The 15820-nt window shown below is 36.6% G+C and overlaps 1 protein-coding gene across 3 annotated transcripts; it reads right to left on the bottom strand.

Annotated features, from left to right (window-relative positions):
- Positions 1-8404: 8404 nt before the first annotated feature.
- Positions 8405-15820, bottom strand: LOC125399491 (olfactory receptor 4C46-like). Of its 3 annotated transcripts, none has more exons than XM_087903813.1 (2): positions 15809-15820; positions 8405-9322 (listed from the first exon to the last, which is right to left on the bottom strand). In XM_087903813.1, the coding sequence occupies exons 1-2, from the start codon at positions 15818-15820 to the stop codon at positions 8405-8407; spliced, it is 930 nt and encodes a 309-aa protein (XP_087759939.1). The 3 variants fall into 3 exon arrangements, with proteins under 3 accessions (XP_087759939.1, XP_048288862.1, XP_048288861.1); XM_048432905.3 differs by lacking the exon at positions 15809-15820 and adding an exon at positions 11028-11039; XM_048432904.3 differs by lacking the exon at positions 15809-15820 and having other exon boundaries at positions 8405-9340.

Here is a 15820-nt window from a genome sequence, read left to right as displayed (position 1 = left end):
GTAGTGCATGAATTTGACAATGGCAGCATACTGGTTCAAGGTAAATATTCCCACATCTGCCAACAGTGAGCAATGAAGAGCTGAGTCATGGATCCATTATAGACAAAGCTTTTCTTTGCTGTATCCAAGTCTCTGATGAGCAGCAGAACCACAGGGGAGGTGTACATCTGGGCATATTTTCATTTTTGTATAGTCTGAGCACATGATGATTATACAAAACCCTCTCATCCCATAGTTCTGACAGTGTGGTAGTTCTACTTTAAGTGCCTGAAATTTATACCTCCTACATGTTACCTGTAGGACATGAGATCAAGGATAAGGTCATGCCTGTGTTTTACAGATGATTGTCCCCTTGCATAATCCCCTCATCAATCGTCTGAGTTACACTAAATGAAAATTGTCATGTACAGGTGTGAAACACAGACAGTATTTTTTAAATCTTGTTATTCAAAAAGAAATTAAATTTTAGCTAGTTCAAGACAAATGCTTCAGTGTTTTGTAGATGGCTTAGATAAATGAGAGACCTATCCTTCTAGACAGCAGCTAGACTGCTCTAGAATGCACTGATAGAGTACATAGTTATTATGGGTAAGACCTTGATCTCAATTCTTGTTACAAGCCACAATATTATGCAATAATTGCTCAGTCATCTTATTTTGATTGACTTATCAAAGTCTATGACTTTGGTAAAAGTTTTTAAGCCAAGACGCAAGGATTTTGTTGTCATTACTTTGTCAATGAGTGGTTGTCTTTTACTGTAGATTTTATTGCAGCTAACTCCCTTTCTGTTACATATTTGGGAATCAGTTCCCCATTTCACAGCAATTTCCCATTGCCAGACCTTGTTCCTCTCTCCTAGGTAAATGCAGAGATCTGCCTCCTACAATTTTCTTTATCAGAAGGCATGACAGTGCTTAGGTTCCTGGCATTGAGCATTGCTTGTCCAAGCTGCTGCTCTGGTTTTACCTCTCTAAAGATTCTTAACTCCTTAAGCTCACCTTCACCTTAGTTTACTGATAATTTTAGTTCAGGAAATTTACAGTTTGTGTTTTCATCTGAGGACAGCAGAAGAGATCTCGGCCACAGACTCACAATGCCCATGATCACAATAGCTGATAACAGCATACCCCAGAACTGATAATTTAGACACCTGTGACTCTTCACTGTGGGACATAGTCCGGTAGAAACTGCAGCGTCTGATGTATGTGCTAATCGGACCAAGGGCAATGATTTCAGCCTGACTGTTTATGTAGGTTACCTGGTTACTTGGCAGCCTCTGTGCTTGCTGGGAGAAAAGAAGCAGAGTTAAACAGGGCCAGAGAGAACCCTTTAGTGACGTTTTACACAATCTATTCCCAAGAGAGTTTTGAGCACCAAACACACTCCACTTGAATTTGTATTCTCCTTGGAACAACTGGCATTTGGGCAAGAAACTGTCCATTCCTCAACCACTGACAAAGTGCATGAGGTCCAGACAGGACAAGCAGGATACAGTAAAAAAGATTGTCAAATACTGCCAAGACAGGGAAAGACAGTTTTAAAATTTTCCTGCCTCTGAAAACGATCTGCCAATTACTCTAGACCTCAACTAAACTTGGTTGCTCTAACTTTACAAATGAGACTTTGGGTGATTATCCAGGTAGGCAGATGTCTCTGTCATTTGTTGAATATTTTGGAATTTGCTTGACTGAACTTCCTGCTTACTCAAGTCATATTATTTTCTTCTCAGGTCTTAGATGGAGTTGAAGACTTGATAGTCATAGTTACTTTCCTCTCATGACTTGGCCAAGTTATTTATTTATAAGACTTAGGCTGCTTAGGATAGGATAATTATTGAATCATTTATCATATGTTTCTAGTTTGATATTGTTTATGCTGGTTGTCATTCTTATTTTAAAATATGTGATATTTGTTCTTATTGTTTATCATTTAGTATTAGGCTTAGAACTCTTTTATATAAACAAAAGGGGGAGGTGCTGTAGTAAATCCTTCAGCCAGTACCTTTTAACTAACCTGCCCACTTGGGAGTGGCCTCTTATACTATAAATGTCAATATAAAGTGTGTGGTCCCTCTCTCTCTCTCTTCCAGCTGCTGGATTTGGTTGCTGTTCCCCATTCGAGCAGAGGAATGTGATCTTTTAGTCTACCCCTAAATAAATAACACTTCATTATACTCAATTTTCAGTTACTATGGGATTTCTTTTTAGCATCCATCTTCCTCAGCATCCCTTTCTTCTCTCCCTTTCTCTGATCTACAACACCTTTTAATAAAATCTCACACCCAATCTCTGTCCACAGGGCATATTTGCCTGTCCCTTACCCTCCATGGCTTGGACCTCACCCAGATGTCATGGGACCTGCAAGGGTCCCAACTTGCTCTGTAATCTTTCACTGGTGCTATGAACTCTACTGTCTCTTCCTCGTAGCTAAGAAACACCGAGAATCCTGTAGCCTGTAATCCTCTTATACTTTTCCAACTCAAAATTGCTGGAATTCCACAACCAACATTTACACTACCAATAGGTTCCCCACCATACTTCTGGCCATGCTTCTCTGAGTATAGATTAGTCTTGTTTGTGAAAAGACCCAGTACTGGCAACCCTTTGTCAAGATTAAAGCCACTCTGGGGCCTGACACAAAGACATAGAGGTTCATTTTGCACCAACCCATTCACATTGTCCCTGGACCTTGTCAATAGCTACCTAAGGCCAGTCTGAGCCATGGTCCATAGGGAACCTCTGACATGCTGGAGTTCAGTATCTTTGAAATTCTTCTTTTCTGCTCACTCATGGAGACTGCGCCTCTCCACTCAGATATCAAACTACACAGTTTCATATCATGCACTAACATTCTGCCAGTGATTGGTAGTTGGAAGTGTGGCCTCTACTTATTATTCCTTCTCTATATTTTTCTGTCTGCCTTTCATTCCCAGCATATAATCCAGCCTTGATAAACTCTGACTCTGCTATCTTCCACTGTGGCTAAGCTTGTCAGGGATAGAACCTGTCTCTCCTCTAACTGTCCTACACCCACAATTTATGGTCTCTGTTGCTGCATCTGGCACAGGTCCCTCATCCTGCCCTACTGTGACTGGCAGTGCTGAAGAAGTGTCCTGTCTAATTCATGTATGAAAGAATGTGTGGACACACATGTTGTAAGAGGAGTGGCAGGTCACTTCCTGCCACCCTGCTCCAGGCTAGCTTTACCTGAAATAATTACACAGAAACTGTATTCATTTAAACACTGCCTGGCCCATTAGTTCTAGCCTCTTATTGGCTAAGTCTCACATATTGATTCAACTCATTTCTAATAATCTGTATTGTCATTTGACTGTGGCTTACCGGCATGAGTCTAACCAGCGTCCATCTCAGAGAGAAGAGCCAAGGCTTCTGCCTGACTCTGCTTTCTTTCTCCCAGCATTCTGTTCAGTCTACTCCACCTATGTAAATTCTGCCCTATCAAAAAGCCAAGGCTGTTTCTTTACTTAACCAATGAAAGTAACACATAGACAGATGACCCTCCTATACCACACCCAGATATGATTCTAGTTTACATGTATGTTTTATTTATTCTGCATGTTTTCTTGTTATTTGTAAATATTTAAAATTTCTGTGGCTGCTCTAAAAATCATATGTGTTCAATGTGCCTTTTACCATGTGACTGCCACCATCTTGAATAATGGAAAGGAGGGCAAACCAGATGACATCACAGCCATCATTGCTATGGATGATGACTTGACACCACCATCTTAACTAAGAACAGGTTAGGCAAACTAGTTGCCATATTTACTAAGGACATTCTTCTTCTTTTATTTACACCTCTCTTTCTAAATTCCTTTTACTGTCTCTATTACATGTGGTGTGTTTTATACTGTGGCATGCCCACCAGAGCATCCTCTTTACACAATTTCTGTTTCATATATGTATGGGTGCATGCATGTGACTTTAGATTTAACTTTATGAGTGAATATAAGCTAACTTTAACTTTGTTGTGTGTGTATATGTATATGAAACTGAAATTCAACTATACATATGTGTACATATATATATATATTGTTTTAAAAAATGCTTTAAACAACCATAGTTGTTTCTGTCCAAACAGATTCTGAATGTTGTCTCTACTCTCAGACTAAGAAAGCAATAAGTCTCAAATATTTTAAATTGATATGTATTTATAAATGTTGATTAGTATATGTAAATATGTTACAACATATGTATATGTGATTAAATTCTGTCCTTAATAATGATAAAATATGTCCTTAATAATGATAAAAGTTTAAGGTTATAAATATCTCTTTAAGATAAAATAAAAGCTAATCTACACTCTTTCCTCTTCTTTACTATTGTCAGTTTTACTCATAAGCTTCTATTTCAAACAAGTTTTTTTTCTAAAACATTCCTCCCCAAACTCTTGGTTTGGATCCAGCTCTTCAGGCAGATCCTATCTTTAGTCATTACTTATATATACCCAATAGATAGCCCTCAAATGCTCAGAGATCTGAGAAATATGGCATATAAATGTATAACAATCAAAAGATTTTTCATAACAAAGAGACAGGTTGGCTCCTGGCACCCCCTGCATTTCCCCCAAAGAAGACAGAAGACATACAACGACTAATCAGTGTTCTGTAATTTGCTTCAAGTAAAAGCACTAACCACTAGAAGAACTGTCTTTCATCTGAACTGCTGAAAATCTCCAGACAGTAGACAACAGAAAGCTGTAATTGAAAATGTGGTTCCCCGGGTCAAGAGGGGCTGGTATTCCTAAAGACTACTAAAAACTAGATCTTCTGAAGTCTGGCAGGTGCTGTGATAACAGCAGAAGGCAAATGCTGCCCTGAAGTCCCTGCCCTCAATGTCCATGGAGGACCCTGGGGAGTGACTGTCTAGATAGCCAATCAAGTAAGTTCTCTGTCATTTTTAAATTAAAAACTCAGGTAAAATTTTATCCTCAAAAATTGTGATGCAGTTTGATGGCTGAGAGTTTTGCCAGTTTAAAAGGGACAACCTCACAAAAGAGATTTCAGCAATACTTCTTACCATGTTTAAATAAAAGGTGTTTTAAGATTCAAAGCTCAAGATATGTGGTTCTAACAATGTTTTAGGATCCAAGAAGGTCTTTTAAGGCATTTAAATGCAAGTTATTAAGCTGTGTACCTGCAAGTAATAAAGGTCTGAGGATAAGAACGTTTCAGAGCATTAGAAGATGTTTTAGGATATACAAATGAAAGTTATAAGATTTCACTCTCATTATGCTACCATCCATAATCTTAATATTAATCAATAAATTTCTGTTAAGAAAGTAATTTTACTCTGGCAGAGTACTACCACTGCAATTATGCAAGTTCAATATTTTCAATTCTTTTTGGGCATTTTAAAGACAGTTTTTATTATGCATATAGATCTGTCACAGTCATTTCTGAAATAGGTATACTGTTATTTCTACAAAAAAATTAGTACAGATTGTAAATAAGAAAAATGCTACTATGCCTTAAACACATATTGTCATAAACTCAAATAACTCTTTTAAGTTTGAGGGAACCAACTGGGGCATTCACCTCAAACAGGTCAGATGTATCTCTCCCTCAATAACAAGGCCTTAAGTATTCTTAGCATCTCCACCTTCCCCTGGTCCTGACACCCTCCTCCTCAATCACCAGGACCTAGAGATATTAATTTTCTTAATAAATTGCCATTTTCCTCTACTCTGCAACTCTTTGTCAGGTCCAAGAGACACTGAACATTTCCACAGAGCCTGGACACCAGTTAAACAATCTACTAACACAGGGTGTGACCAGTATTCCAATTTTCTCAAGTCGCCCAAGGTTTTGACACCCACAAATCAACAGGAAACAGTGTTGAGAACTCATCCTCATCCCCCTTAATCTGCCACACCCAGTTTCTTACCTTTTTAAGAAAAAAGGAAGTGAGAAATGTTAGTATTCAGTCACAACCTGGCACAGCAGGTCACGCCCTGCACTCGCCTGAATAGCAAATGGTAAACATTCCCTTTAAGAGTATCTGTGCCTTCTCCCAGTCTCTTAGTCTTCTTCTGGAGGCAAATTTCTCTCTCTCTCTCTCTCTCTCTCTCTCTCTCTCTCTCTCTCTCTTTCTCTCTCTCTCTCTCTCTGCCTCTTTGCTTTCTATTTCTGCCTCTTTCTCCCTTCCTCCTCTCCCTCCTCCCTCTACAACCCCTTCTAATAAAACTTTACTTCCAATGTCCATTCACATGGCATATTCTGTTGCCTGCCCTTGTTCCCCCACCCACAGTGGGACCTGCCAGAGTTACTCATGATGTATCTTACCTACCTTCCCCAGGCATTGATGGGAAGGTGGGAGGACACAACTCTCCTGTGCCCATGCTGCCACAAGATGGATGGGTAATGGGAACAGGTCTCATGCTCATAACTTTAGGTTTGGCTCATCCACACCTGATCTAAGAGGGTTGGCTGAATTATGCTGCCATGGTGAAAGTGGAAGACCTGTTCTCCCAAGTGTTGCATCTGGAGGGGGTCACATAACCCTCCCACACTTATGCCCACAGGGCCAAGCCTTCCACCTGCCCCAGGAAATAATGGCTGAGGTAAAGGTATCATTCCCCTGTCTCTGACACAAGACAGATGAGAGAATGGAAGCATATATCTTATGTTCACAACTGTGTGATTCTTCTGCACCTCAGCTAACAAGGTTGGTCATATTGTGCTGCCCCCTGAAAGCAGGACCCACTCTCCTGAGTGTTGCAGCTGGTGGGGTCAGAGATAGATCTCCCACTCCTATTAGCACAGTGAAGAGGCCTGTGTTTGGGTCTCCTTGTTCAACTCAGGTTGCCAAGACACTAGACAGGGCCATACTTCCTCCTCACAAAGAATTCATTATACCTCCCATCTGCCCTGCACCATGGTACTGGGCAGGCTCCTGGTTGGTGCATTTTGCTGAGTACCATGCACCTAGGCCACATGCCATGGGATATGTGCTTAGCTAGGGCCCATTGGGCCATGGTGAGGGTCCCCAGCTCCTGCTTGGCTGAGGTCCACACACCCTGGCTATATGGCATTAGTTGTTTTGATACTTTTCTGTTAAGGGAAAAATATAAGTTTATATATCTAGATTCAGAAAGAAAAATAAACACCATATTTTACAATTAGAGAAGCTTCATGGGAAAAAAGAGTTCTCAAAGACACAAATTTTAATACAAAATGATTAGAAAAAGGTGAATACTACGTCCTGGACTCCATTAATAAATGGAGGAAGAAACTAAGAAAAATGTACAGAAATTAAGAATCTTTAAATGTGATCAATTTTCTCTACTCAGTAGAAGGACCTTCCTTCTGAAGTATGTGTCTACCTGAAGAATTTAAATACACAGTCTGGGGGAAACTATTATGGCAAGCTTTGAGATTATGGGCCTACTAAACAATACTGTGAAACAAGGCCACATATTTGACAGAGAACAAGAATGACAATAATGGAAAAATTTTGCCAAAGAGTAAATGATGTAAGTATAATCTCAAAATAAAAACAGTTAATTCAAAAAAACTTAATGAATATAGTTTATATAAATCACTCCCACAACCCTATTCTTTTTTTTCTAAAACAATAATTATACTCTAATCTAAGCCATAATCTATGAGTACAGTGTTACTCAGGTGTTCAACATTTCAAAGAACTTTATGATTTGTTAAATTTACCTAGGAACACATATGACCATAATGGAACAAACTTCAAGTTATATTAAATCAGCTTTAACAATGTAGACTCACTGGAACAAGAACATATATTTAATGTCATTACTCAGGTCATTGTATATATATTTGTTTTTGACATGACTGAAGATGGAGAGTCTATAGTGAGTAAATTAGAAATGGTGATACCTCCCTCATTAAGGATGGTGAATTAGAGATTCAAGGATCAATGAAACAAGAATGTTAGTGCCGTTTGTCATGTAAACCCTACTATTCAACCTAGCAGAGCTTGGATGACCTAATTTTGGCAAAAACTTTGAGAAAGACAGCTTTGAAGGATGAGCCATGAATGTCTCTGTTACCAAACTTTACTGTTAGTGGGAACGTATAGAAGAAAAATATCATAGAACCAGGAAATATCAGTGAAATATTTTTAATGGGTTTTAAGTGGAAGGGGTCAATTGCAAATGCTCAACTTCAAAAGGCATAGATTGTTTAGAGTAACTCATTACTGCTGAATAGGCATTAGAAACAGGAAATGTGTGATTTAATAATAGTGCAAATATAACCTAGACTGGGTTAGTTTTCTCTTTTCTACGGTGTTTTTTTTTTTCTGCTTCTTTCAAGGCCACCCCATAAATGACAGCTGCTTTCTTCTTCATGAGTTAGGAAGTCAGTCTGAAATGCACAGTCAATTATTCTCTGATTTGCATCAAAACTTATTTATTTGTCTTCTGTGTGTATTTTTCTATTGAACAATACTCTAATAGCATCTTTCATTTGAGCGTTTCTCAGGGTATAGATTAAAGGGTTTAACATGGGTGTTATCATTGTGTAGAACACAGCAACTGCCTTATCAATACGGAAAGTGATTGCAGGCCTCAAATAAACAAATATGGAGGGCACGAAGAATAAGACAACCACTGTGATGTGGGAGATACAAGTGGATAGGGCTTTGCGTCTCCCTTCTGCACTGTGGTTTCTTAATGAATACAGGATAACTGCATAAGATCCCAGAAGAAGGAGAAAAAGTAATAGACAGATAAATCCACTGTTGGCAGCAACAAAGAGCCCCAGAATGTGGGTATCAGTACAAACCAGTTCAAGCAAAGGGTTCAGATCACACATAAAGTGATCTATGACATTAGGGCCACAGAAAGGTAAATCAATGATGAACAGGATCTGTATGATTCCATGAAGAAACCCTCCCATCCATGACACCCCCACTAGCAGGTTACATACTACTCGGTTCATGATGGTTACATAGTGCAGGGGCTTGCAGATGGCCACATAGCGATCATAAGCCATTGCAGTAAGCAGGATGATTTCAGCACCTGCAAAGAAATGCTCTCCAAAGACTTGGGTCATGCATCCATTGAATTGAATAGTCTTTTTTTCATGAAGTGAATCAAAAATCAGTTTAGGGTTATTGACAGAAGAATAACAGGCATCAATAAAGGAGAGATAGGCAAGGAAGAAGTACATAGGGGACCTTACCAATTGATGGTATATGATGGTGACCACAATGAGCAAATTTCCAATCACAGAAACTATGTAGATAATCAAAAACACAACAAATATAATTTTCTGCATGTTTTTGTTCTGTGTGAGCCCCAGGAGAACAAACTCAGTCACATTCCTCTTTTCCATCTGTTTCATTGGAAAGTTTATCACTTTTTATTTGCCAGAAAAAAATAATGCACCATCAACTTCCTTTAACTTAAGCATTCTGATAATTAACATTTAAATGCTACTTATGTATAAAATTTTGTGAATATTTTTGTTGCTGTTTTCACATACAGAATAAAGGTCTTCATACTTCGTGTTTCTCAAATTGACTCACAGATGACTGGAATAAGATGACTGGAAACAAAAACAACTTTCGTAAATAATGCTGGAGATGAGAGTTTCAAATATATGGAGGATCAAAGTAATGGTCACTAATATAAAGCTAAAACATTTTGTTTTTAATCGTATGGGATAGGGAACCATAAAAGGTAATTGAAAATATAACTTGAAAACTAAAAAGTCGTTGGGATAAGAGGAAACTCTGGGCACTAATAACTGACTTTATTGCTTCGGAAGAAACAGTATTGAGTTAAGTTCTAAATCAAATCTAGAGAAAAAAGCTCAGGTATTAGACTATTTGTCAAGTTTTCTTTTCATCACTTGAAAAAGGTAATTTGCTTTAAAAATACAAATATATTATGATTCTATCTTTTTCAAACCAACTATCAGGAATTAAAAAAATTCATCTTTATTTACTTCTCCAATATAAATATTAATAGGAAATTAAAACAACTCAATAACAGGTATAAAGAAAGTCAGGGTAATAATCAAAATTACTTAATAAAGGAATAGATGAGACAATAAAAAATAATCCAATTAACAGTATAAATGATAGACTTGTAAAATCTATAATAAAGTATATTTTCTATGTACTAAAAATTCTTCCTCTTTCCTTGAATACTTTTAATATCCAGTGTAGCTGCTGTTATTTATCTATTTTAGAGATAAAAAAATGACAGATAGGACCATGTATAAGTTTAAGTTCAATATCAAATTGACAAATCATATTGTTTCTTAGTTGATGTTTCTTATAGGTATTTCTTTATGTAATCCCAATTGTAAATGAAATTAATGATTAATATCATTTTTTTACAATTTATATAGTTATTTTTATCTTTATATAACATTATATATAATCATATATATAATCATATAACATCATCATTTAACAGTTTATTGTTACATAATATAAAACCAAAAAGTTAATGTTTCTAATGCTGGTAATCAGAAAAAAATGATAACTTTGATTATTTTCATTCATACTTAATATTAAATGGCCATTTCAACAGATATTACTATTAAAACTCATACAATTAAACTTCATAATTATCATTTTATACATATTTTGGTTTATAATTTACTTTAAAAGTGCTTCTAACCCTTTTTTAGCATTTTATTTAACTTGAGTGACTACATCTGTTGTGAGCCCACAAGAATGTTACAGTAAATGTACAGCTGACACTTCTATTGATGTATCCACAGGAAGTATATATGTGTACTTCACCTGGAGTACCCATATTTGCAGAGAAACAGGCAAATTTGTCCTTTGGATAAGTCACTGTCAAGTCTGTAAAAATCTTTTGAAATCATGGGATTTCTCCCTACTATAGTATCCGAGGAGCATAGAAACCTGACTTTTCCTATAGGGCAACCAGATACCTCCTCCACATACCATGAAGTCTTGGAAAGGTTTTTTTTCCCCCTTCTTACTCTTTATCCCAAGGAATAAAGAAATATGCTTGTACAAAATGTCTGAGTCAGTTAGTTTGTTCTACACCTCAGATCCCATTCCCAAGCCAGTTTTCACTTGCTGTAGAAGTCCAATTCTAAAGCCTGTTTGAGTGCTGAGGCTAGTTCCGAGAAGCACTTGATAACTACATTTGACCAATTTTGCCAGTGAACATGTAGGTACTTCATGGCATATTTATGTTCCAAGTACTAAGAAATACATGCTGCTTGATTCCATAATTTGTCATTTTATTTTGGCCTAACTTAAGATCTGTTTTCTCTAACATATTTATAAAGTGGGGTCACAGAATTCTTTTTTATGTATGGTTTTTGTTGATCTATACATTTTTCTCTACTCCCTTCTCCCTTTCTACCCTCTCTTTTTAACCCATTATGAACTGTTACAGTGGTGACCAAATATATCCACTCAGGAATTGAAAAGAGCAAGTAAGAAGCCAGCTTTCCCTCCTTTCACTCCTCTCATTTTACATTCATCTCCTCTCACCTCATGAAGCTGCTTCATCATTTGACTAGAAAGTGAAACCTGACTTATAATTTTCTGTGAGAATTGATTAAAATAGGAAAACATGCACAAAGGTAACAAGTATAAAGCTTGAAGCTATTTTTGTAAAGGTGTGTATACATAACAGATAAGCTTAAGTGGGTGGGCAAAAACATGGAGAAACATTTGACCCTGTCACAAACTGAAGAAGAATCATCCACAGAGATGGGTCCCACAGTGAGTTGTCTGTGTTTGTTCTTATAAACAAGATCTTAATAATAAAGAAATTAATGCTTATCTTTGGATGAGAGGTCCAAGTAATCATTTTTTGCTCATGATTTATTCTGATTATTAACAGAAGTGACAAATGGCAAAATAATATTTTTCAAAATAAATAGGGGTGATCTTTTTCATTGTTTTATTTTGTTAGTCTCACAAAACCTAATGATAATGATAAAACATTTATCTGTTAAATTTTAAGAATTAGGATGAAAGGGAAAATGGCTGTGACTGTATATGATGAACATTTAGAGATTATTATTGCTATATGTGAAAAAAAATTACACTTCTAATAAGCACATTTGAAAAACATACCTTAGCAGTTGAAGATGGTCTTGACCATAGTTGTGAGTGTTCAGTGTTCATATCAATACCACCTTCAGTGAAACTTTCCTTAAAGAAAAGAAACTTTTTCTATGAAATATTTGAATACATTTGCTAAGAAACTCCTTAGATAACTTACTATCAAATATGCCTATGTTAAAGAAGTGTCTTCACAAGGAAATTTTTCATCCATTCCCCCCAAATTAAAATTATTTCAGAGAATTCATGACCTCTGATGCTTAAAGGGCACTCTACAGAAATAATTTTTGTTTTCTGATTCTAGTTTTGCTAGACAGGAGGTAGCAAAGTTGCAATACACATCCAAATTGATCCACTCCTGGTCAGTCTTTCAGTGAGGAAACAGATGTGCTCTACCTTAAAAGAGAGTTTACAGCTGTATACTTTCAGATTTTTGCAGTTTTATATCTGAGACTTGTCTCATAGGAATTCATTATCTAATGTGGTATGAAGAACTTCTCTTAAAGGCTAATGTTCTAGAAATCTCTATTTGACTCTCACCAGTTTTTCACCTGAGAACTGACTTTCCTATACTTGAAAAGTTTATGTTTTTATTCCGTTTTCTTTATTTGATTTTTTTCTTGTTAAGAATCCACATACAAGCAGCACTTAACACAAAACCTGCAGATTGCCATATTTTATCAAGACTTTCTTGTCTCTGCCACAACCGCAAATCACACTCTAGTGCTGGGATCACACATGTATGGAACCATTTCCAACTTCCTGTAATTGATGTGGAACTCATTCTTATAGTGCAATATTTTAATCCTCCTGAACCTCTAGAGAACTTTTCCTAACAAAACTGACACTGATTTTTGTCAGTTTTAAACTGATTTTTGAACATGACATACATTAATATAATGTTATATTTAAAACTGTTTTTAAATACCTCACCTATGTATATATCCTGTGTCTTACAACTAATTGTGATTTCTTTAGACAAAATAATATTCAGCAAGAATTTTAATGGCATAGATAATGTTGATGTGCAATACAGAATAAGAAATGCAAGACGAGAAGCAATGTTTCAGATAGGTGTGGTTTCAAACACTCACTCAGAAAAACAAAGCTAAGAAAAATGGCAATGATTTTAAACTCATCACTGTAAATCTCTCTATTTTAATTACATTTTTGATTTTTTTATGTTACCTGAAAAAGTAGTTTTACAAAACCAACTTTAATTTGAAATCAATTGTTCATTAGATAAACACAAGTAGTATCTGTCTACCCAGTAAAACAGGTTTCATTTTACTGAATATTTCCACCATTCTCCATTCATTTCTGACCTCTAACTGGGAATATTTTTGAGTAAAACTGTTATATAAGAGATCAAGTAAATAAAAGAACTAGTTCCGGGACAGGCATGAAAGCTACAGAGAAACCTTGTCTCAAAAGAGAGAGAGAGTGAAAGAGAGAGAGAAAGAGAGAGAGAGAGAGAGAGAGAGAGAGAGAGAGAGATTATAAGTAGGGTCAAATGTTGATAAAGAAATTCGAATGAAACATACTTAGGAATAATTTTAAATAGAAGAATCCTTGAAAGAATAAATATTACCAAGAAATTCATAATATGAAACTTCCCCCTTTTCAAAACTTACATTCTCTTATATCACTTGTTATAATTCTAAAACTGGCATTAAGACAGCCCTATCACCTGAACTCTAGAATATATTTGGATTTCACCAATGTTAATGTTTTATCACAATTATAATTAGCAGTCTTTGTGGTTCAGAGTGTGAATCAGAATATCATATTACATTTTATTTTCTGCTTTCCATATAAGTCTTCTCTGATCTTAATCATTTCTCAGTTTTACATATTTCTGTTGTAGCATAGCTAATAAGAATCAGACACAATACCAAATGACAGTAATCTGAGCTACATATTTTTAAATAATAGTATAGAGGAGAAACCTCATATAACCTTAATATCACAGTCAAACGATTAATTCTTGAGGTTCCTACCATTTTACATCATAAGAGAGTTGCTACCGGCAAAAATTGGGAACTTGGGGGTGGGGGTAGGGGGTAGGGTGGGGGTAAGGGGAGAGGGGGTGAGAGAAGGGAGAAGGGGATGATGGTGAGAGCTTGGGGGAATGGGGTGATTGGGATGGAGGAAGGGTGGATATGGGAGCAGGGAAGTAAATATCTTAATTAAGGGAGCCATTTTAGGGTTGGCAAGAGACTTGACTCTAGAGGGGTTTCCAGGTATCCTAGGAGATGTCCCCAGCTTGTTCCTTGGGCAGCTGAGGAGAGGGCGCCTGAGCTGGCCCTATCCTATAGTCACACTGATGAATATCTTGTATATCACCATAGAACCTTCATCTGGCGATGGATGGAGATAGAGACAGAGACCCACATTGGAGCACTGGACTGAGCTCCCAAGGTCCAAATGAGGAGCAGAAGGAGTGAGAACATGAGCAAGAAAGTCAAGACCATGAGGGGTGCGTCCACCCACTGAGATGCTGGGACTGATCTAATGGGAGCTCACCAAGGCCAGCTGGACTGGGAGTGTTGGAGCATGTGATCAAAATGGACACTCTGAACGTGGCTGGAAATGAAGGCTGACTGATAAGTCAAGGACAATGGCACTGGATTTTTATTCTGCTGCATGGACTGACTTTATGGGAGCCTGATTTGTTTGGATGCTCACCTTTATAGACCTGGATGGAGGGGGGAGGACCTTGGACTTTCCACAGTGAAGGGAACCCTGACTGTTCTTAAGGCTAGAGAGGGAGGGGGAGGTGGGGAGGGGAGGGAAAAGGGAGGCAGGGAAGAGGTGGAAATTTTTAATAAATAAAAAATAAAATAAATAAAATTAAATAAAAAAGAATTTGAAAGAATACAAAAGAAATTATTTATATAAAATAATTAAAACTTGAGTAATAAAATTGTTTGTAGTACAAAAAGACAAACAGGAAAGCTTCCATAAAGCGATAGAAATATATCAAAATGAAAAATTTATAAGGAGACTACCTATAATGTAGCATTATAAAAAAGACTTCAAGGATGAGATTAGATATTTTTCTGAATGTTCTTCATTCAGGAAATGGTGACCAGAACTGACAAAATGACAATTTAAAAATGAGTATCACCTGTAAAAACAGATTGCTTAGCAGAAATCTTGAACTATTGAGTTTGTGCTATATATTATAGAATCTAATTAGTATTATTAATGTCCTGATAAAATATATTGAGAATATTTTCCTTAGGGCAGTTATGTACTTAAGCATACACATTCTACTATTTAGTGTAGAAGTCACATAGGGTTCATTTTTTAAGAAGGAAAAAAATCATTGTAGGAATAAACCTCATACAACCACTTTGGAAAGCAGTATGGCAGTTTCTCAGAAAATTGGGAATCAGCCTACTTCAGGATCCAGCAATACCACTTTTGGGCATATACCCAAAAAATGCTCAATCGTACTACAAAGGCATTTATTCTACAATGTTCATAGCAGCATTATTTGTTATAGCCAGAACCTGGATCCAACATAGATGTCCCTCAGCTGAAGAATGGATAAAGAAAATGTGGCATATCTACACATTAGAGTATTACTCGAGTTAAAAAACAATGACATCTTGAATTTTGCATGTAAATGGATGGAATTAGAAAACACTATCCTGAGTGAGATAACCCAGACACAAAAAGATGAATATAGTATGTCCTCACTCCTAAGTGGATACTAGCTATAAACGAAGGAATTTGACCCTATAGTTCAT

The sequence above is a fragment of the Myodes glareolus genome, chromosome 3 (genome assembly GCF_982192425.1).
Source record: "Myodes glareolus chromosome 3, mMyoGla1.1, whole genome shotgun sequence".
NCBI lineage: Eukaryota > Metazoa > Chordata > Mammalia > Rodentia > Cricetidae > Myodes > Myodes glareolus.
This window is presented reverse-complemented; position numbering and strand designations above follow the sequence as displayed.